The sequence below is a fragment of the Panulirus ornatus genome, chromosome 34, assembly GCF_036320965.1.
Source record: "Panulirus ornatus isolate Po-2019 chromosome 34, ASM3632096v1, whole genome shotgun sequence".
NCBI lineage: Eukaryota > Metazoa > Arthropoda > Malacostraca > Decapoda > Palinuridae > Panulirus > Panulirus ornatus.
In genome coordinates, this window is record NC_092257.1 from 7739858 (window position 1) to 7762817 (window position 22960).

Consider the following 22960-nt stretch of genomic DNA (forward strand, 5'->3'; position numbering starts at 1 on the left):
TAATACTGTGTGAGGAACTGTACGAGAGTAGTGTTATCGACGTGTTACTTGCACTTCTCGAGGTAATCAACAGTTGTCTATAGTTCATAATCATATCAGCCCTTTCTTCCCACCTAGTTTGTTATTGATTGCTCCTGAAAACTCTACTCTCTAGAGAAAGTCGATCAAGTTGATAATAGATTAGTGCAAGTACACTGAATATTTACCTCTATATCTTCATGGGAAATTATGATTTATACAAACCATAAAGTAGTTCTATCAATGATTTATTATCGAGTGTAAGTATTGTTCTAAAACTAGGTCATCCAAACTGACGTGTTTCCTACAATAAGACACTGACCAAAATCTCAACACATACATTATCTAAACTTTTACCAGACAGTCGATATAAACACGTTGACAAACTTTACCAACTACTACACAAAACAGTGGTTGAAGAATTTGTTGCATGACATACAGTAATGATGGACAGGGAATCATATATTCCAGCCTGTTATACCAATCCTTTGTCTCTATAATGGCAGTACAATATTTCTGTCATTAGCTTTTCTATACTAAAACAATTAATATGACATAACTACTTCATACTTGGTCCACCAGTGTTACCGTTGCAGTGAGCCAGCCACACACTGTAGAGGCAATAACTGACACACAGACATATTTATGGACACAACATTATCACAGAACACTTGACCATAATTACAGTTGTACAGTTTATATTACGTAACACAGACGAAGGTCATTAGTGTGTAAGTACAATGAAGGGGACCATAGTACATCATGAGTGATGGCAGACATGAACTACCTCCTTGTTAACAAGGCCAGACGAGACCAGACATCATGAACGGTGGTAGACGTGACGACCCAACATCACTGGTGGCAGATGTGAATATACCGTCATCAACGTCGAGCGGCCATGACCACCGTGGTATTATTATTGGCGGACATGATCGACCCAGGACAACAATGATGGCAGCCATGAACACGCCCGCCGTCACTTGTGGCCGTCATGAACACCTCGGACAAGAAGCATCTCCGTCAGGAGGAGGAGGGTCGCGGCGAGCAGCCCTCCCAGCCAGACCCAGAAGATCCCCTGCAGCTGACGCAGCGTCAGGCTCTGGGAACCACCCTTACGTTCCCCAGCTGTCCTGACGCGGCAGCCGGGGGGGTTGAACTGCTGGTACAGGTACTGGACCACGCCGTACGACCGCAACCAACGGATCCTGCAGCAACAAGAGACCATATATTACCCTGAGACTATGATGGAGAAACCCAATATTCCTTCTGTGGTTATGTGGGTTTAAGTTCACTGTTATGATACCAGGTGTAATGATCACTACTCGTCACTTTACTGTCATTAAATCTAACAGAATAAAGTGATAAGTGAGGAGAGTTAAGGACACCTCAGACTACATCAAAGGTGAAGGCTGCAGTTAAGGAACATGCATGAATGTCGAAGGATGAAATTATTACAGATTTTTATATGAATTACAAATAAGATCAACAATATTTAATGAAATTTCAAAGTAAGGTTGCAGGAACTGTGTTCTCACAGATCAATGACAATTCTGCAATTGACAGAAAATCTTGTCAAAAAGAGTTTAGGTTAGAAAGGACGTAAGTCTACACAAACTTACACTCCACAAACAAAATGTAATTTAGACTTACAGTCTGTATTTCACAACAGTTGTACAGGGTTACAACACATGGTGAGCAAAAATAGGAGGGTGACCTACCCCCATACATCTATGGGCTTACAACCTACACTTTACATCGAAATATTTATGAATTACATTGAAAACTTCTATACTGACTTATAACCCACAGTGGACGACCAGTACTTAAGGACTTACAAACAACCTTTCATAAAAGAAATGTACGAAAATGTAACCTTTGTTTCCCAGTGTTCAGATATACAACCCAAGGTTGTAACAATATGGACATGCAACATGTTTCACACACAGATGTGTAAGGCCTCACAACTTACGTTTTGCAACAAAAGCTGTGGATTCCCCAACATTGTTTTCTAAAAATTCTACAGACTTAAGACTTATTTAACAACTGCAAGTCATACAGATTTCACAACCCGGTTATAAAGATATAAAGTACCTCGAAGAATTATATAGACGTAACCAGCTCACGTTTTACAAAAAATGGTGTTGCAACTGAAGCGGAGATAAGGGAAGTGTCCAGACTGAAACGGGGGTAAAGGAAGTGTTTTAGACTGGAGCGGATGTAAGGGAAGTGTCCAGACTGGAGCGGAGGTAAGGGAAGTGTCCAGAGTGGAGCGGAGGTAAGGGAAGTGTCCAGACTGGAGCGGAGGTAAGGGGAGTGTCCAGAGTGGAGCGGGGGTAAGGGAAGTGTCCAGAGTGGAGCGGGGGTAAGGGAAGTGTCCAGACTGGAGCGGAGGTAAGGGAAGTGTCCAGAGTGGAGCGGGGGTAAGGGAAGTGTCCAGACTGGAGCGGAGGTAAGGGAAGTGTCCAGAGTGGAGCGGAGGTAAGGGAAGTGTCCAGAGTGGAGCGGAGGTAAGGAAGTGTCCAGAATGGAGCGGAGGTAAGGGAAGTGTCCAGAGTGGAGCGGAGGTAAGGGAAGTGTCCAGAGTGGAGCGGAGGTAAGGGAAGTGTCCAGAGTGGAGCGGAGGTAAGGGAAGTGTCCAGAGTGGAGCGGAGGTAAGGGAAGTGTCCAGAGTGGAGCGGAGCTAAGGGAAGTGTCCAGAGTGTAGCGGAGGTAAGGGAAGTGTCCAGAGTGGAGCGGGGGTAAGGGAAGTGTCCAGACTGGAGCGGAGGTAAGGGAAGTGTTCAGAGTGGAGTGGAGGTAAGGGAAGTGTCCAGAGTGGAGTGGGGGTAAGGGAAGTGTCCAGACTGGAGCGGAGGTAAGGGAAGTGTCCAGAGTGGAGTGGAGGTAAGGGAAGTGTCCAGAGTGAGCGGGGGTAACGTTATCTCGGGTCATCATCATGTATCATTCTCGTACATAAAGGTGACCACCGACTGACCGCTGGTTTATCTGGTCGGTGATCCAGCTGTTCTTGTTGGTCATGAGGCCCAGGTAGTCCTGGCGGATGTCCTCAGCAGCCAAGTGGATCCTGCAGGGCACGAAGCCAAGGCGGCCTTCTAACTTGTTCAGCTTGGAGGCCTTGCTCAGGTGGGAGCGGTCACTGTCTGGCGGGACCACAACACAGACACTCGTATATAAGCGAGAAACCAGTAGAGGAACAGAGGATCTTTGAAAGATTGGAGGAACAGAGGATCTTTGGAAAGATTGGAGGAACAGAGGATCTTTGGAAAGATTGGAAGAACAGAGGATCTTTGAAAGATTGGAGGAACAGAGGATCTTTGAAAGATTGGAGGAACAGAGGATCTTTGAAAGATTGGAGGAACAGAGGATCTTTGGAAAGATTGGAGGAACAGAGGATCTTTGGAAAGATTGGAGGAACAGAGGATCTTTGGAAAGATTGGAGGAACAGAGGATCCTTGAAAGATTGGAGGAACAGAGGATCTTTGAAAGATTGGAGAAACAGAGGATCTTTGAAAGATTGGAGAAACAGAGGATCTTTATAAAGAATATTGTGGACAAGACCAGGTATCATCCAAAGCAATCCCATAAATACGTCAGGATTAAACTGTCAGTTAAGGAACAGCTAACCAGGTCGAGGGACTGAGATGGAAAATATCATTAAGCGCGACGTAAGAATATATGAGAAACTGAATGACATGTTCAAATATGTTTCTATAGTGGAAGACAGTATAGCCCCAGTGGGGGTAGTGATGGAAAAGACGGAGTTATCTACATAAGACATAATAAAGTTGTTAGAAATGTCTTAACTAATTATACGAATCAAAACCCTGATTGAAATGGCTAGTGCTGACATTCTCTCTCTCTCTCTCTCTCTCTCTCTCTCTCTCTCTCTCTCTCTCTCTCTCTCTCTCTCTCTCTCTCTCTCTCTCTCTCTCTCTCTCTCAACATAACACCATTACACCATGCCCAGTTACACCGTGTAGACCAGTCAGAACTTGGAAACACATCCTCGACCCACCCACTACCCACTGTGATGAAGTAAACTTGTACACTCACACTCATGAAAGTACTTCAAGTTTGTCAACATATATGATTGATGACATCTGGAATTACCTACTTACCCCTATAACAGTTAGAATAACTTACTTACTCATATAACAGTTGGAATGACCTACTTACTCATATAAGAGTTAGTTAACAGTTGGACTGACCTACTTGCCCACATAACTGTTGGAATGACCTACTTACTCATATAACAGTTAGTTAACAGTTGGACTGACCTACTTACTCATATAACAGTTGGAATGACCTACTTACTCATATAACAGTTGGACTGACCTACTTACTCATATAACTGTTGGACTGACCTACTTACTCATATAACAGTTGGAATGACCTACTTACTCATATAATAGTTGGACTGACCTACTTACTCATATAACTGTTGGACTGACCTTCTTACTCATATAACAGTTGGAATGACCTACTTACTCATATAACAGTTGGACTGACCTACTTACTCATATAACTGTTGGACTGACCTACTTACTCATATAACAGTTGGAATGACCTACTTACTCATATAACAGTTGGACTGACCTACTTACTCATATAAGCAGCTTTTCCATAGACAACCTTGCGGATGAGTTCTTCGTCAGTATCTGAGCCTCGTAATGTGAGACGTTTAGAGACAGCTCCTACGCTGCCCTCAGTCTTGTTCTGTACAAGGGCGAGTGTTGAGGATCCCTGAGAGTCTACAAGATGCGTATATGAGGGAAGGACAGCCTTATTCCGTAAATTAATGAACTCAATTGGATCCTACATACTTACACTCCTGATTAAAAATGTAACTTATACCATATTGCATACACGAGGACCGTTTTTGTAACGCACACACAGTGTGTACGTGTGTGTGTGTGTGTGTGTGTGTGTGTGTGTGTGTGTTTGTGTGTGTGTGTGTGTGTGTGTGTGTGTGTGTGTGTGTAGAGACATACATAGGAATAAAGACAGTACATGTATACAAGGTTTAAGAGACAGGGCAACGCAAGTGTTAGACCCTCTCCCAGTAACACACCAGCAATAATTAGAGATCACACACACACACACACTCACACACACACACACAAACACACACACACACACACACACACACACGCGCACACACACACACACACACACACACACACACACACACACTACATTCTCCAGGTACTACGCACGCGGCCCAGTTTATCTGCGCGCTCTGACCACGTGTCGACGATCGAAGAATTCTGGGCTCGAAGATCCAGGAAGACAGAGAAGAAAGAAGAAAAAGAAGAGAAAAGTAGCCTCACCTCGCGCGTTGGTCCTTCCTGCAGAAGACAACTTACACAAGACTTCAGAGACAAGACTCCAAGCCAGTGAGACGGACAGTGTTACCACCACCTCCTTCGCCGTGCCCTCCATCCCTACGTCACCTCCAGTCAATTTCATTCATCCATTTACGATCCATCTCATCGTCTGCGATCGTACGTACGGCGTGAACAAGTCTACCCTCGCTTCCCCAGTCCATACCGGAAATAAATTTCCTGTGGAGCGAAGGCTTGGTGTGGACCTGCTCTCGCTTAACGTGGTTAAGAGCCATTTATTCTTACCTACCACTCCCTGCCTTCCTTCGTCTTGTGACGCCACCTGCCCAGGGCTCAGCCCTGTGTGTTCGTTGCTGATCAGACACACTGTTTTTGTACCACCGAGCCTCCAGGGTCCTCTGTGATAGTGCAGGGGGCTTCCCTGGAGTGGGGTCGTAATCCCTCATACATATTTCGTAAACGTAAGGCTCCCGACATACGAATAAGATTGAATAAATCTGATACTCCTCCACCCTCCCCTTACCTTTCCTCCATTGATTCATTAACAATAGTGTATCGGACAACTGAGGTTCGTCCCAGTAGGGCAGTACAAAACCCTACCAATAAACAACAATTTAGGATCTGCCTGAGCAAGGATAATGATCTAAACAAGATGTTATCTAAACCATTGATTGATGAACGCACCAAGAAACACTTCCGAATTATCCATGACCACCTCCACTCCCTCCTGCAAGCTGGATGCACCATAATTGCTAACAATATCGCTGAATCTACCATGTCCCTTAACCCTGGCGAGATTGTTGAAGCTATTCACCAGGAGAAGAACCACATCAGTGTAACTAATGTATATAAACTAAACACATCTCGCTCACTAGAAGTCCAATGTACCAACCCAACAGAGGCAGATCGCCTGCTACACCGTGAAATTTTGTTTCCCATGATCGCGGTGCCCGCCAAGTACTTAAAGCCAGATTAATATTTAGAGGTTAAGCAATGCTTTGAATGTTTACATTACGGTCACAATGCCAAGAACTACAAATCACAACAACAGACGTGCAGTCACCGTGCTGAGGTTAGACACAGCTTTCGTGAATGCAAGACCCAGACACCAGTGTGTGTACACTGCAGAGGGCAACACATTGCTATGTCTGGGCAACGCCCGCGTAAAAGGGATCAACTTCGCACACCACGATAGACCCTCAAATTCTCTAGCTCCTCCCAAACCACAGGCCAACCTCACCTCTACGCAGCAGTTGCTGCCAAACAAACCACTACCACCCTGACTTCTCCCAACCCAATTACAAACTCCTCCGACCTCCTCACCCTCCAAAGGAAAATGCATGCGTGCTATCTAAAAACACTATTCCTGGGCAAGGATGACAAGGTCTGAATTCAACAGAATATTCGACTTGTTGCTGACCCACCACAACCTTCCTGCTGTACAAACCCCATCCGATCTCCTTACTTGCCTCGCCAACAGCCATCCTTCCAAGAATCCTGACACACCGGCCTCCCTGACCCTTAACGCAAATGCAACATCCCAGGCGACCTCAAGCAACACTTCAAACCCTCCCCCAGCAACACGACCTCTAGTCCTCCCAACTTCCAATACCAACTCCGCATCCTCGAACACAACTCCCTCCACCACCCACCCAGTCCAACACTACCAACCCATCCATATCTCCACTTACCAATTCCACTTCCACGTTCACTTACACAACTTCCACTTCCAACCACCCCCTCCTCCTCCCTGACCGTCCCCTCCAACCCCTACAAAGCTCCACTTCCCAATGCCTTCCCTTCCCTCCCTCCTCCCCCTCTCTCCTCTTCCCGAACCTAAACCTCCCAGAGGAGCTCCAGAACCAGGCACTGCTGACTCACCAGACGACTTACCCCTAAGCACAACTGCTTACAACGTTGACATTCAACTCATTGACGATAACTAGCCCTCCCTCCCACCATCCCTAACCCCTCTCCAAAAAGTTGTCGACCCAAGACCAGACAGAACTCCTCCAAAATTGCACTCAAAAACGTGAACGGTATGCAAACAGCCTACATTGACCCCTAAAATTAAAAGAAGTGTAAACTTTTAGAAATCATAAAATGCTTAAAATCTTGCAATTTGATGTGCTCAGCTACTTTGATAACGGTCACCTGATTGCTACACTCCTTGAAGAGACACGACCCGATGTTGTGATAGTTAACAGCACATGTATCACTAACGGGCATAAGATCATAAGACACTACGGTTACACATCCCGACAGTCTCCAGACGATAGACACGAGGGAGTCGCCATTCTGACACGCAACACAATCGAACATGAATACCTCACTACTTCATGGTACTTCCAACACTTTCTAGCAGTGAAGATAAACATAATACACGGCTTCATTATCTTCTGCACTACATACGCTCGACCTAACACTAGCATCCCACTCCACGATCTTTATACACAGTATTCAACCACACTCATATCCCAGTGTACCTTCTAGCTGACCCCAACGCTCAACACAGAGCATTCCACCAAACCAGAAACAATACTTACGGTGATGACCTATTCGCTTTATACTCCTTCAAATGTCTCAACTTCCCAGGGCCTCACTTCTACACCTTCTTCTCTGGCCTAGGAGGAAAAGGCAGACCCGACGTTGTCTTCTCCAACAGAGCCAGTAATGATCTTTATCACTTTTCGTCTCCAGGACCTCAGTATGGGTCCTACCACATCCCTCTTTTCTTAACCCCTCATCTAACCCTATCCTCATCCCATCACCCCCACACTATCACTGCAACAAAGCAGACTGGGACAACTTGGAGAACACTTTCTAATTGCACTTACGCCACCAACTACGAAAATCACTCAATAACGTTAATAGATACATAAACAGAACGTATACATCAAACAATCACCCTACGCAGCTGACGCATCCAACCCAAAATCCTCATTTACCACAAGATACACCTTCTTCCCATCTGCCACCACCACAACAAGACTCCTCTCGTGCTACCGTCGACGGTTCATCATAACATACATCGGTTAGGCCTAGTACGGTGGGACCTCACCTCCCTAGGCAACCACACACTCAATAGCCTCAAAGAAGACCACAATAGATATTGGAAGTCACTAATCACCACAGCAGAACAACAACGAATGAGATCCCCTCAGGATTTTTTGGGATCGAATCCGAAAACTCAAAGGGATACCCAGAACAGACTTCAATGGACTAAATGACACTACTCTACATCAAAACCCACAAGGTATCGCAAACATCTTCAGAGACATTGGGAGGGTATCTTTCACCCACATCCCCGCCCATCCTCTGGCGTACGAAAACAATCAAATTGTCACACAGCACATACAAAACTGACCCAGTCACTTTTATCCAGAGCAAATCACACGCCTGCAATCCCTTTCAGACGACCACTTACTCACAACTCCCGTAAGGATGAACGAGGTCAAATTCCTCCTTCTAAAATCCCCCAAAGTAGCCCCAGATAACTCAGGCATTTTATTACCAGCTACTGACTCACCTCTCTGATAACAATAAATAACAAATTGGAGGTGGAAAGATGGAGTGAAAAAGATTTTGAGTGATCGGAGCCTGAACATGCAGGAGGGTGAAAGGCGTGCAAGGAATAGAGTAAATTGGAACGATGTGGTATACCGGGGTCGACGTGCTGTCAATGGATTGAACCAGGGCATGTGAAGCGTCCCATTACCGCCCTCTTCACTGCGGTACTAGCCAACCTCAGGCTATTTTTCGGCCAATTTCAAAACGAACGACCACGATGATCCTCAGACCCAATAAATCAAGCCGAGACCCAGTTAACTACAGACCCATTATCCTACTCGAGTCCATCGGGAAGACATTTGAAAGAATCATACACAACACACGTAGACAACACATGACGAACGACAACTTACTCTCACACAAACAGTTTGGCTTTCGACAACATCACTCCACAAAAGATGAGCTCAACATAATCACCAGCTGCCACAAAACAACACCCGGACATACAAAATGACTACACTCATCCTAAAAAAAAGACGGAGAGAAAGCCTTTGACACTATCTGCCACGTAGGTTTGAGGTACACATTAAGCATCCAGTTCCATCTCCCACGACCCACCATCAAACTTCTATCCAATTACCTCAGTAAACGAAGGATGCGAATAAGATACAAAAATTCGTACTCAAATTACTTCCCCCTCAACGCCGGTGTACCTCAAGGCTCCGCACTGGCTCCCACTCTTTACATACTGAACACAAATGATCTTCCCGAACCTTTACAAGAGGACTGTATAACACTACAATACGCGGATGACGTCATCCAACTGATAAAAGCTAAGACCAACACTTACTTAACTAGAAGAGCTCGGGAAAAATTAGCCACGTTTCGCTTTGGGAGTTGAAGTGGAGAATCTAATCAAATCCTGCAAAAGCCAGCATATGATACCTCAACGTACGTCAAAGACACAACATAACCAATGTTTACTTACACTCCTGTATTCACTGTCATTTACTCATACCCGTCTCAGGCACCAACACTGTACGAGGCCTAAATTACGACGTTCAGCTGAGAATGAACCATCACATCCAACCAAGGGTGGCTACTGCGAGAGCAGAGCTCATGAAATTGTACAAATCCAGAGAGACTAAGTTTAAAACAAAAGTACATCTCTATAAAGCACTGATACGTCCATTGATCACTTACACCCCATCAGTACCTGAGCTCACAGCTAAAACCAACATCTGCTCACTCCAAATAATACAAGACAAGACTTTGCAGTGGATTTTTGACACCAAACGTCACGAGTTCACCAGGAACACAGAACTCCACGACTGTCGCCACTAAAAACATCTTCTGGAGAAAACTTTGCGAAGAACAAGTGGGGCGTTTCGATCTCCACCATAACTCCTGGATAGTATTCTTCGACAGTCTCTTAGGAATAGATAATCTCAACAATCTATTCAACATTCCACCTGGACACTATTCAAATCCCATCTACCAAAACCTTAAAAAGAAAACTGAAACTCTTATAGACCTTACAGCCCAATCCGCGTAGAAAACATTATGGCATAAACAGTGTCTAGCGTCAGAGGTACAACCCTTCTCCTCCTATACCCATCCTATACAAGAGCCTATCCTTTCCTTGCTCCCTCCACTCCCCAGCTCTGTCCTAGCTAACCTAACCAACCCAGTGTACGATGGGTCGAGCCGAGCCTCTTTACCTTATACTAAATCTCACTTCCTCGAAGCTAGCTCTTGAACTTCCCTCCCCCCCTCCAACCCTCATCCCCTCCTTGGAAGGGTCTTTCCTATTCATTCATTCATTCAAAGATGATAATGACACAAATAATAAGGTTATTTACTGAATTGAGGGAGTTTTCTTTCGAGGGAGAGATAATATAAACAATATCTAACATTGATTATTACACGATATCTTAAGTGTTACGTATGTGTCCAGTATTCCTGAATCTAAAACCAGTCCTGAAGTGATGACTGGAACCATCTTACGCCCTCCACATCAGTTGGATGTCGACGTTAGCTGTTCCAAGGAAGCGCTACCTTCCTGGCCTGGGATTGTGGGTTGTGATGGCTGGACAATCTTGCACCTTCAGTGTCAGTAGGAGACAACAGCTGCCTAGGAAAATTCTACCCTCCTGGCCAGTCATCCCCAGTCACTCTTGGGCACCAGTAAACCCCAGTCACTCTTGGGCACCAGTAAACCCCACTCTCTCTTAGGAACCAGTCACCCCAGTCACTCTTGGGAACCAGTCACTCCAGTCACTCTTGGGCACCAATCACCCTATTAGCTCTTGGACACCAGTCACCCCAGTCACTCTTGGGCACCAGTCAACCCCAGTCACTTTTGGGGACCAGTCACCACAGTCACTCTTGGGCATCTGTCACCCCAGTTACTTTTGGACACCAGTCACCCCAGTCACCCTTGGGCACCAGTCACCCCAGTTACTCTTGGACACCAGTAAACCCCAGTCACTCTTGAGAACCAGTCACAACAGTCACTCTTGGACACCAGTAAACCCCAGTCACTCTTGGGCACCAGTCACAACAGTCGCTCTTGGACACCAGCCACAACAGTCGCTCTTGGACACCAGCCACAACAGTCGCTCTTGGACACCAGCCACAACAGTCGCTCTTGGACACCAGCCACAACAGTCGCTCTTGGGCACCAGCCACAACAGTCACTCTTGGACACCAGTCACCACACCTGCTCTTGGACACCAACTTACCAGGAACATCATGTAGTTTGGGTCGTTCTTGGTGACAATTGGCACAAGGTCAGGTCGGCCGGCCAGGTCAGCCAGAGAATCCACCGGCTTCTCGTACCTGTCAAGACCAGAAACAGGTCATGGCTGGGTCAGGGAGGACCAGAGGTAGACCATGGCTGGGTCAGAGAGGACCAGAAGCAGGTCTTGGCTAGGTTATGAAGGATCAGAACCAGGTCATAGGGTCATAACTAGGTCAGGGAGGACCAGAGGCAGGTCATGGCTGGGTCAGGGAGGACCAGAAGCAGGTCATGGCTGGGTCAGAGAAGACTACAGACGGGTCATGGTTGGGTCAGGAAGGGTCACACAGATCACATCTGAAAGAAGCTAACCTAACCTGACCTGGTCCTGGTGCACAAATGGTACGGCTCCTGGGTATAATGGCCTAACCTTTGACCTTTCCATTGAGGGTCAGATCGGACAATCATAGTCAAGGTTCATACAGTCAGATAAAAAGGTCATGTCCATTAAGGTAGTATTAATGACCATTAGCCTCATCATTACCCACTAGTTAGTGACGTCATACGTAGCAAATCAAGACTGTTTGGATATCCATAATCTCCATGTGAGGACACCCATGATTTCTATATTATGATTGCTATATTTCTATATTTCTATATTATGATTTCTATATTATGATTGCTATATTTCTATATTTCTATATTATGATTTCTATATTATGATTGCTATATTTCTATATTTCTATATCATGATTTCTATATTATGATTGCTATATTTCTATATTTCTATATTATGATTTCTATATTATGATTGCTATATTTCTATATTTCTATATTATGATTTCTATATTATGATTGCTATATTTCTATATTTCTATATCATGATTTCTATATTATGATTTCTATATTTCTATATTTCTATATTATGATTTCTATATTATGATAGCTATATTTCTATATTTCTATATCATGATTTCTATATTATGATTGCTATATTTCTATATTTCTATATCATGATTTCTATATTATGATTTCTATATTTCTATATTTCTATATCATGATTTCTATATTATGATTGCTATATTTCTATATTTCTATATCATGATTTCTATATTATGATTGCTATATTTCTATATTTCTATATCATGATTTCTATATTATGATTTCTATATTTCTATATTTCTATATCATGATTTCTATATTATGATTTCTATATTTCTATATTTGTATATCATGATTTCTATATTATGATTTCTATATTTCTATATTTCTATATCATGATTTCTATATTATGATTGCTATATTTCTATATTTGTATATCATGATTTCTATATTATGATTTCTATATTTCTATATTTCTATATCATGATTTCTATATTATGATTGCTATATTTCTATATTTCTATATCATGATTTCTATATTATGATTTCTATATTTCTATATTTCTATATCATGATTTCTATATTATGATTGCTATATTTCTATATTTCTATATCATGATTTCTATATTATGATTTCTATATTTCTATATTTCTATATCATGATTTCTATATTATGATTGCTATATTTCTATATTTCTATATCATGATTTCTATATTATGATTTCTATAATGATTCACATATTAGGACACCCATGATATTCATTTTAAGACACGCATAATCTCCCTGTTAGGACATCCAGGATCACCATGTTAGGATGCCCATGATCTCCATGTTAGGCCACCCATGATGACCATGTTAGGAAGCTCATGTCCTCTATGTTAGGACATCCATAATCACCCGTTAGAATATCCATGATCTCCATGTTCATACGCCTATGATCTCCTTGTTAGGACATCTATGGTTTTATGTTAGGACATCCGTGATCATGTTAGGACACCCATGATCACCATATTAGGGAGCCCATGATCTCCGTGTTAGGGGACCCATGATAACCTCGTTAGGAAATTCATGACCCCATATTAGGACACCTGTGATAACCTCGTTAGGAAATTGACGATCAACATATGAAAAACATGATTTGCATGTTAGGACATCCATGATAACCTCGTTAGAAACCCATGATCTCCATGTTAGGACACCTATGAATACCTCGGTAGGAAACCCAAGGTTTCCAAGTTAGGAAACCCATAATCTCCATATTAGGACACCCATGATAACCTTGTCAGAAAACCCATGACCTCCATGTTAGGACACCTATGATAACCTCGGTAGTAAACCAATGATCTCCATATTTGGACATCCATAATCACCCCTGTAGAAAATCCTTGATCTCCATGTTAATGCGCCATTGGTCTCCATGTTCAGATACCTCTGATCACTATGTTAGGACACCGATGATCTTCACGTTAAGACACCCATGATCTACATGTTAAGACATCTATGATCATCATGTTATGATATCTATGATACCCATGTTAAGACACCCATGATCTACATGTTAAGACATCTATGATCATCATGTTATGATATCTATGATACCCATGTTAAGACACCCATTCCATGTTGGGACTTCTATGATCACCCGTGATCACCTTGTTGAAACCTACATGATCTTCATATAAGAAAACCCATGATCTTCATGTTAGGACACCCATGATCATAATGTTAGGACACTCATTATCATGTTAGGACACCCATGATCTCCATGTTAGGAGACCCATGATCACCATGTTTGGACAACCTGACCACCATGTTAGGACACCCATGATCTCCATGTTAGGAGACCAATGATCTTCATGTTAGGAGACCTATGATCACCATATCAGGACACCCTGGATCACCATGTTAGGACATCCATGATCACCATGTTAAGACCCCATGATCTCCATGTTAGGACACCCATGATCTCCATGTTAGGAGACCCTGGATCACCATGTTAGGACACCCTGGATCACCATGTTAGGACATCCATGATCACCATGTTAAGACCTCATGATCTCAATGTTAGGAGACCTATATTCATGTCCTGGCAACGATAATGTAAATGTTAGGACACCCATGATCTTGTTAGGAGACCTATAATTCGTGTAGGACACTTACGACTCCCCTGGCGGTCTCATGTATTATGTGGGGTACTAATGAATCACATGGGTTACTCATGACTCACCAGAGGTACCCTTGAGTCACCTGTGGTTCTTGACTATCCTGGGGTACTCATTACTCACCTTGGGTACCCATGACTCATCTAGACTACTCATAAATCACATGGGATACTCATGAATTACATGAGGCTCCCATGACTCACCTGGGTTCCTCATGACTCACCTAAGATACTCATGACTCATTTGGGTTACTTCTAATTCACTTCGGGTACTCATGATTTACCTGGGATACTCATGACTCACCTGAAAGACAAATGACTCACCTTGGTTACTCATGACTCACCTGGGTTACTCACGACTCACCTGGGGATGGAGAACCAGGCTGTGAGGTTACCGGAGTAGATGCCGGCCACAGTGATGATGACGACCCAACTCATGGCCATGAGGGCTCGGCCGCTGGCACTTCTGGGCTGAGGGCTGTGGGCTGGGGGCGCGGGCGGGCGGGCCGCTCAGTTAGCTCAGCCCTACTCATGGACCACACAGGGACTCATGATTCTTAATATTATAACACGAAATTATGACAGGTCAGTCAGTGGTTTGTTGTGGTGCCAGAGGTAGAGAGGACCGTGGACGACACTATCTTACTATGAACCTATGTAAGATCTGAGATTCATCTATCTTATGAATCTCTGTGAGACTTGAGATTCATATGATTTATGAATCTTTAGAGACCTGAGATTCATCTATCTTATGAATCTATGTAAGACCCGATATTCATATGATTCATGAATATTTGTGAGACCTGAGATTAATCTATCTTATGAATCTCTATAAGACTAAATATTCACATGTTTTATGAATCTTTGTGAGAATGAGCTTTATCTATCTTATGAATCTTTGTGAGACCTGAGATTCATCTATCTTATGAATCTTTATGAGACCTGAGATTCATCTATCTTATGAATCTATGTAAGACCCGAAATTCATATGATTCATTAATCTTTGTGAGACCTGAGATTAATCTATCTTATGAATCTCTGTGATACCTGAGATTCATCTATCTTATGAATCTTTATGAGACCTGAGATTCATCTATCCTATGAATCATTGTAAGACCTGAGATTCACCTTTGTATGATATAAGATTCATCTATCTTATGAATCTTTGTAAGACCTAAGATTCATATGTATCTTTAATATTTATAAGACCTGAGATTAATCTATATTATGAATCTCTGTAAAACTTGAGATTCATATGATTTATGAATCTTTGTGAGACCTGAGATTCATCTATCTTGTGAACAATTGTATGATATAAGATTCATCTATCTTATGAATCTTTGTAAGACCTATGATTCATATGTTTCTATGAATCTTTATGATACCTGATAGTAATCTGTCTTATGAATCTTTGTAAGACCCGAGATTCATATGCTATGTGAATCTAATTTGTGAACCACTAAAAGACCTGAAATTCATCTACTTTTTGAATCTCTGCGAGATCTAAAATTGATTTGTCTTGTAAACCTTGAAAGACATATGATTCATCTAAGGATCTTTGTAAGAACCTGAGATTCATCTATCTTACAAATATTAGTAAGTCCCGCGATCCATCGAATGAATCTTTGCGAGACGCGACATTTATCTATGTTGTGAATCTTTGTAAGCCCTGAGATTCACCTAATGAATCTTTGTCAGACCTAAGATTCATCTAATGAGTTATTGTCAGACTTACATTTAAGCTAATAAATCTTTGTAAGACCTATGATTCATCTATTTGATCTTTGTAAGACCTAAGATTCATCTAATGAATCTTTGTAAAACAAAAGATTCATCCAATGAATCTTTGTAAGGCAAAAGATTCATTTAATGAATCTTTATAAGACCAAAGATTCGTCTAGTGAATCTTTGTAAGACCAAAGATTCGTCTAATGAATATTTGTAAGACCAAAGACTCATCTGATTAATCTTTGTAAGACATAAGATTCATCTAATGAATCTTTGTGAGATCTGAGATTCATATGTCTTTAACACCTTAGCAAGTCCCGTGATCCATCGAATGAATCATTGTGAGACCCGAATTTGATCTATCTTGTGAATTTTTGTAAGGCCTAAAATCCATCTTATTAAACTTTGTAACACTTAAGGCAAATGTAACACTTAGGGCAAATGAGAGTTGGGGTGAGAGAGTATCATTAAATTTTAGGGAGAATAAAAAGATGTTCTGGAAGGAGGTAAATAAAGTGCGTAAGACAAGGGAGCAAATGGGAACTTCAGTGAAGGGCACAAATGGGGAGGTGATAACAAGTAGTGGTGATGTGAGAAGGAGATGGAGTGAGTATTTTGAAGGTTTGTTGAATGTGTTTGATGATACAGTGGCAGATATAGGGTGTTTTGGTCGAGGTGGTGTGCAAAGTGAGAGGGTTAGGGAAAATGATTTGGTAAACAGAGAAGAGGTAGTAAAGCTTTGCGGAAGATGAAAGCCGGCAAGGCAGCAGGTTTGGATGGTATTGCAGTGGAATTTATTAAAAAAGGGGGTGACTGTATTGTTGACTGGTTGGTAAGGTTATTTAATGTATGTATGACTCATGGTGAGGTGCCTGAGGATTGGCGGAATGCGTGCATAGTGCCATTGTACAAAGGCAAAGGGGATAAGAGTGAGTGCTCAAATTACAGAGGTATAAGTTTGTTGAGTATTCCTGGTAACTTATATGGGAGGGTATTGATTGAGAGGGTGAAGGCATGTACAGAGCATCAGATTGGGGAAGAGCAGTGTGGTTTCAGAAGTGGTAGAGGATGTGTGGATCAGGTGTTTGCTTTGAAGAATGTATGTGAGAAATACTTAGAAAAGCAAATGGATTTGTATGTAGCATTTATGGATCTGGAGAAGGCATATGATAGAGTTGATAGAGATGCTCTGTGGAAGGTATTAAGAATATATGGTGCGGGAGGCAAGTTGTTAGAAGCAGTGAAAAGTTTTTATCGAGGATGTAAGGCATGTGTACGTGTAGGAAGAGAGGAAAGTGATTGGTTCTCAGTGAATGTAGGTTTGCGGCAGGGGTGTGTGATGTCTCCATGGTTGTTTAATTTGTTTATGGATGGGGTTGTTAGGGAGGTGAATGCAAGAGTTTTGGAAAGAGGGGCAAGTATGAAGTCTGTTGGGGATGAGAGAGCTTGGGAAGTGAGTCAGGTGTTGTTCGCTGATGATACAGCGCTGGTGGCTGATTCATGTGAGAAACTGCAGAAGCTGGTGACTGAGTTTGGTAAAGTGTGTGGAAGAAGAAAGTTAAGAGTAAATGTGAATAAGAGCAAGGTTATTAGGTACAGTAGGGTTGAGGGTCAAGTCAATTGGGAGGTGAGTTTGAATGGAGAAAAACTGGAGGAAGTGAAGTGTTTTAGATATCTGGGAGTGGATCTGGCAGCGGATGGAACCATGGAAGCGGAAGTGGATCATAGGGTGGGGGAGGGGGCGAAAATTCTGGGAGCCTTGAAGAATGTGTGTAAGTCGAGAACATTATCTCGGAAAGCAAAAATGGGTATGTTTGAAGGAATAGTGGTTCCAACAATGTTGTATGGTTGCGAGGCGTGGGCTATGGATAGAGTTGTGCGCAGGAGGATGGATGTGCTGGAAATGAGATGTTTGAGGACAATGTGTGGTGTGAGGTGGTTTGATCGAGTAAGTAACGTAAGGGTAAGAGAGATGTGTGGAAATAAAAAGAGCGTGGTTGAGAGAGCAGAAGAGGGTGTTTTGAAATGGTTTGGGCACATGGAAAGAATGAGTGAGGAAAGATTGACCAAGAGGATATATGTGTCGGAGGTGGAGGGAGCAAGGAGAAGAGGGAGACCAAATTGGAGGTTGAAAGATGGAGTGAAAAAGATTTTGTGTGATTGGGGCCTGAACATGCAGGAGGGTGAAAGGAGGGCAAGGAATAGAGTGAATTGGAGCGATGTGGTATACCGGGGTTGACGTGCTGTCAGTGGATTGAATCAAGGCATGTGAAGCGTCTGGGGTAAACCATGGAAAGCTGTGTAGGTATGTATATTTGCGTGTGTGGACGTATGTATATACATGTGTATGGGGGTGGGTTGGGCCATTTCTTTCGTCTGTTTCCTTGCGCTACCTCGCAAACGCGGGAGACAGCGAGAAAACAAAAAAAAACAAAAAAAAAAACACTTAAGATTAATCTAATGAACATTTGCAAGACTTATGATTCATCTAATGAATCTTTGAAACACCAAAGATTCATCTTATGAATCTTTGTAAGACCTAAGACTCATCTGATGAATCTTTGGAAGACGTACAATTAATCCAGTAAATTTTGTGAAGGCTGAGATTCATCTGATGAATCTTTGTAAGACCTAAGATTCATCTGATAAATCTTTGTGAGACCTAAGATTCATCTAATAAATCATTGTGGGACATAAGATTCGCCTAATTAATCTTTGTAAGACCTAAGATTCATCTAATGAATCATTGTAAGACATACGATTCGTCTAATGAATATTTGTAAGACCTAAGATTCATCTAATGAATCTTTGTGAAGACTGATATTAATCTAAAGAATCTTTGTAAGACCTAAGATTCATCTAATGAATCTTTGTGAAGACTGAGATTCATCTAATGAGCTTTTGTGAGACCTAAGATTCAATCAATGAATCATTCTAAGACCTAAGATTCATCTATTGAATCCTTGCAAGACCTAAGATTCAATTAATGAATCCTTGCAAGACATAGGATTCGTCTAATGAATCTTTGTATGACCTAAGATTCATCTAATGAATCTTTGTGAAGACTGAGATTCATCTAATGAATCTTTGTCAGACCTAAGATTCATCTAATGAATCTTTGTGAAGACTAAGATTCATCTAATGAATCTTTGTGAAGACTGAGATTCATCTAATGAAACTTTGTGAAGATTGAGATTCATCTAATGAATCTTTGTCAGACCTAAGATTCATCTAATGAATCTTTGTGATGGCTGAGATTCATCTCTCACGTGACCTTGTGTAAGACCTGAAGGGGGAGACGTGGGCGGGTCTTGGCTCTGTTGTGGCCAGGCAAGAGAGCAGCACCTGGAGCAGGACGAGCCACCGGTCTTACCTTGGAAGAGGAAGGCCTTGGTGACGATGGCGAAGGCGTTGGTGAGGGAGTCGCTATAGGGATGGTATACCCGGCCCAGGACCCGCGCCACGCCACCCACCACCACAGTCACCACAACAACATACAAGCCCACCACCAACCACGTCTGCCACACCAACACCAACAGGGAGGCGCCAGAGTTACATGAGTCTTATTTCTTATCTATCATTATCATTTTTCGTATCTCTATCTTAAGCTATACATTATCTCATCTTTCTCTGACGCCACCAATCATCATAGCAGTCCTCCCTCTGCGTACAGTATTATCCTTCCCAAGTTTACACAAACATTATTCATCTCTAAACTGAAGGAATCCTGATCTTCGTTTTCTACAAAGTCAACCCAAACTACACAACTGTGTAACACTACTTAAGGCCTCTTGGATGTTGTGATTATAACAATGGTTGTTATTCAGTTACTCAGTTGTTATATATTCAGTATCCCAGTTGTCATATATTCAGTATCCCAGTTGTCATATATTCAGTATCCCAGTTGTCATATATTCAGTATCCCAGTTGTCATATATACAATGGATAATTTCCAGAGAGAGAGAGAGAGAGAGAGAGAGAGAGAGAGAGAGAGAGAGAGAGAGAGAGAGAGAGAGAGAGAGAGAGAGAGAGAGAGAGAGAGAGAACTCACCTGCCAGGAGAGAACATCAAATATCAGTAAGGGTGAGAGCATCAGGCTGGGTTCCCTGGTGACGATGGATGAGCGGGAGACGGCGAAGAACTCAGTGAAGTCCACAACCTGGAGTCTGTTGGAGGTGATGCTGCAGGTGCCCAGGGCGATGTCTGCCTCCTGACCCAACACCAGCACCATTATATAACCTGGATCCTCCACGCCTCACATTATACTACATTGTCTTTATACCAAACTGTGTTTACAATATTGATGAGGTGGCGTCGGGAAAAACAGAACTGTGGCTTCAGCTGTAAACATCTACTGTCTACATGTTATGTATATAGTTTTGGAACCAGCGCCGGCCATGCAAAGTTAAGCCCCATCTACCAAACCATATTTTATCTTTGAGATGGCCCCCCTGTGATGGGCCAAACCCACTGTGCATGAATTATAAAGAACCCCTAAGTGGAAAATAATGCTAAACATAACTGAGAATACCCGAAATAAACCAGAGGTAAAAAGTAGACTGAAAGCGTTGTTGAGGACAGGTGCCCCTAGCAATCAAATTTGGTCGTGCTGAAAACTGTATACATTCAGAAATCCGATTATAGGGTGAGATAGCTGAATTTTTCTTTATATTGAAAGTAATGCTCCCTCCAAAAAGTTGGTTTTGTGGTGGAATCGGTTTTCTAAATGCCGGATTTTAGAGGTTTATACAGCCGCTGTCCTGGGTTACGAAAGTCAGAGAGATTCAGACGAGCCCAACCTGACCTCAGCTCCACAACCCGGAAAATAACGGTCTTGCTTGGACCTAGTTAGTATATTCAGTGATGGACTTTCTTTATTCCTACCTCGTTTAACAGCAATGATACAAATCCCGTACCTTTATGTGGTAGCTCGGTACGCTAACCATTCGGCTATGCTGCCCATAATAGGGATATGACTTCGATTACTAGTAGTTGCTGGTAATCGAATACCCTTTTGTGTCTCATCGATGAGCAACTGGGTCTCGAACAGTTCAAATCCCTTCATATCCCAATTATGGACAGCATAGCCGAGCGGCTAGCGTACCCGACGACCTCACTAATGGTACGGGGTTCGTGTCCTTGCTGTTGGAGGGCATTATGTGTCCTATGAGAGAGAGAGAGAGAGAGAGAGAGAGAGAGAGAGAGAGAGAGAGAGAGAGAGAGAGAGAGAGAGAGAGAGAGAGAGAGAGAGAGAGAGAGAGAGGCTTACGTCATTAGCGATGACAGTCACTCTGGTGCCGTTGGCATTGGCAATGCCGCAGGATCTGACACTCTTGTTGACGATGGTGAGGTTGAGGTTGCTGGCCACCATGGTGAGCATAACACCCACGTAACCCGTGCAACGGGTGCTGCGCCTTCCTCCGTCCACACCTCCTCCTCCGTCACGACCACTGTCGCTGCCGCCCTTGTAGTAGTAGTAGCACCGACCGACTTTGTTGGGCACTAACTCTGCACGCGCGCGCCCGCCACCGTCAGTAGTCAGACAGAGCAAAGTGTTAGTGTCTCAGTAAGCCACTGTATCTCTTTCTAGTGACACCGAACGTTAGAGAAAGTGTTGAATGGCTCAGTAAGATATGGCAAGTGTTCCCTGTGTCTCTAGAAGTCATAGAAAGTGTTAGGTGTCTTAAAGAAATTTCAGGAGAGGGGGGACGAAGGTCTCGACTAACACAAGTGCTTTACTGGCTGTCATGATTTTAACTCCCAAATGCTTTCACTTCTAGAAGGTCCCACAGCGGGTGGAGGGGTAGGGCTCCATATCAGGTGAGGCGAGGGTCACGTGGAGGGTGGCAGGACTTACCTGGGGAGGTCGGGTAGCGGCTGATGACCCTCAGAGGAACCTGGAAGAAGTTGGTGAGGAGGGAAGGTGTGAGGGGCCTGGAGACTCGCAGGTGGGCGTGGCGGGATCTTCCTGGACCCGCCCAGCGACCCGCCTCCCTGGTTATCACGCCCACAGGGGTGGCCTCAGACACCAGCACCACCCAGCCTGCAAGAGAACACACCAACCCAGCATATCTTACAGTAGGCGTCAACATTTTAAGAGATTACTCCATTAGAAACAAGTGAAGTGCGTTGTTATCGTGCAGAATCATGCAGGAAGGCGGAGGAACTGGTCATCTTCCAACGGTGGAGAGCCACACCGTCTGACCCGACCAGGATAGGAACATGATCTACCCTGGGGAGGTCTTCCACCCCAGAAGAGGACCTCCACTCCAGGTGAGGACCTCCAGCCCAGGTGAGGACCTCCAGCCCAGATGAGGACCTCTAGCCCAGGGGAGGATCTACACCCCAGGTGAGGACCTCCAGCCCAGGTGAGGACCTCCACCACAGGTGGGGACCTCCACCCCAGGTGAAGATCACCCCAGGTGAGGACCCCCACCCCAGGTGAGGACCTCCACCCCAGGTGAGGATCTCCACTCCAGGTGAGGACCTCTACCCCAGGTGAGGACTTCTACCTAAGGTGAGGTTCTCCAACCTAGGTGAAAATCTCCATCCCAGGTGGGGACCTCCACCCCAGG

At 43.5% G+C, this 22960-nt stretch overlaps 1 protein-coding gene across 1 annotated transcript; it reads right to left on the reverse strand.

Moving 5' to 3' along the window:
- Window positions 1-320: 320 nt before the first annotated feature.
- Window positions 321-21868, reverse strand: LOC139760022 (glutamate receptor-like). The gene is made up of 8 exons (XM_071682760.1): window positions 21655-21868; window positions 20437-20595; window positions 19759-19903; window positions 15022-15142; window positions 11618-11714; window positions 4623-4734; window positions 2993-3158; window positions 321-1223 (listed from the first exon to the last, which is right to left on the reverse strand). Exons 1-8 carry the CDS (start codon window positions 21763-21765, stop codon window positions 995-997), a joined length of 1140 nt encoding a protein of 379 aa, XP_071538861.1. The 5' UTR covers window positions 21766-21868; the 3' UTR covers window positions 321-994.
- Between the last annotated feature and the right edge of the window lie 1092 nt (window positions 21869-22960).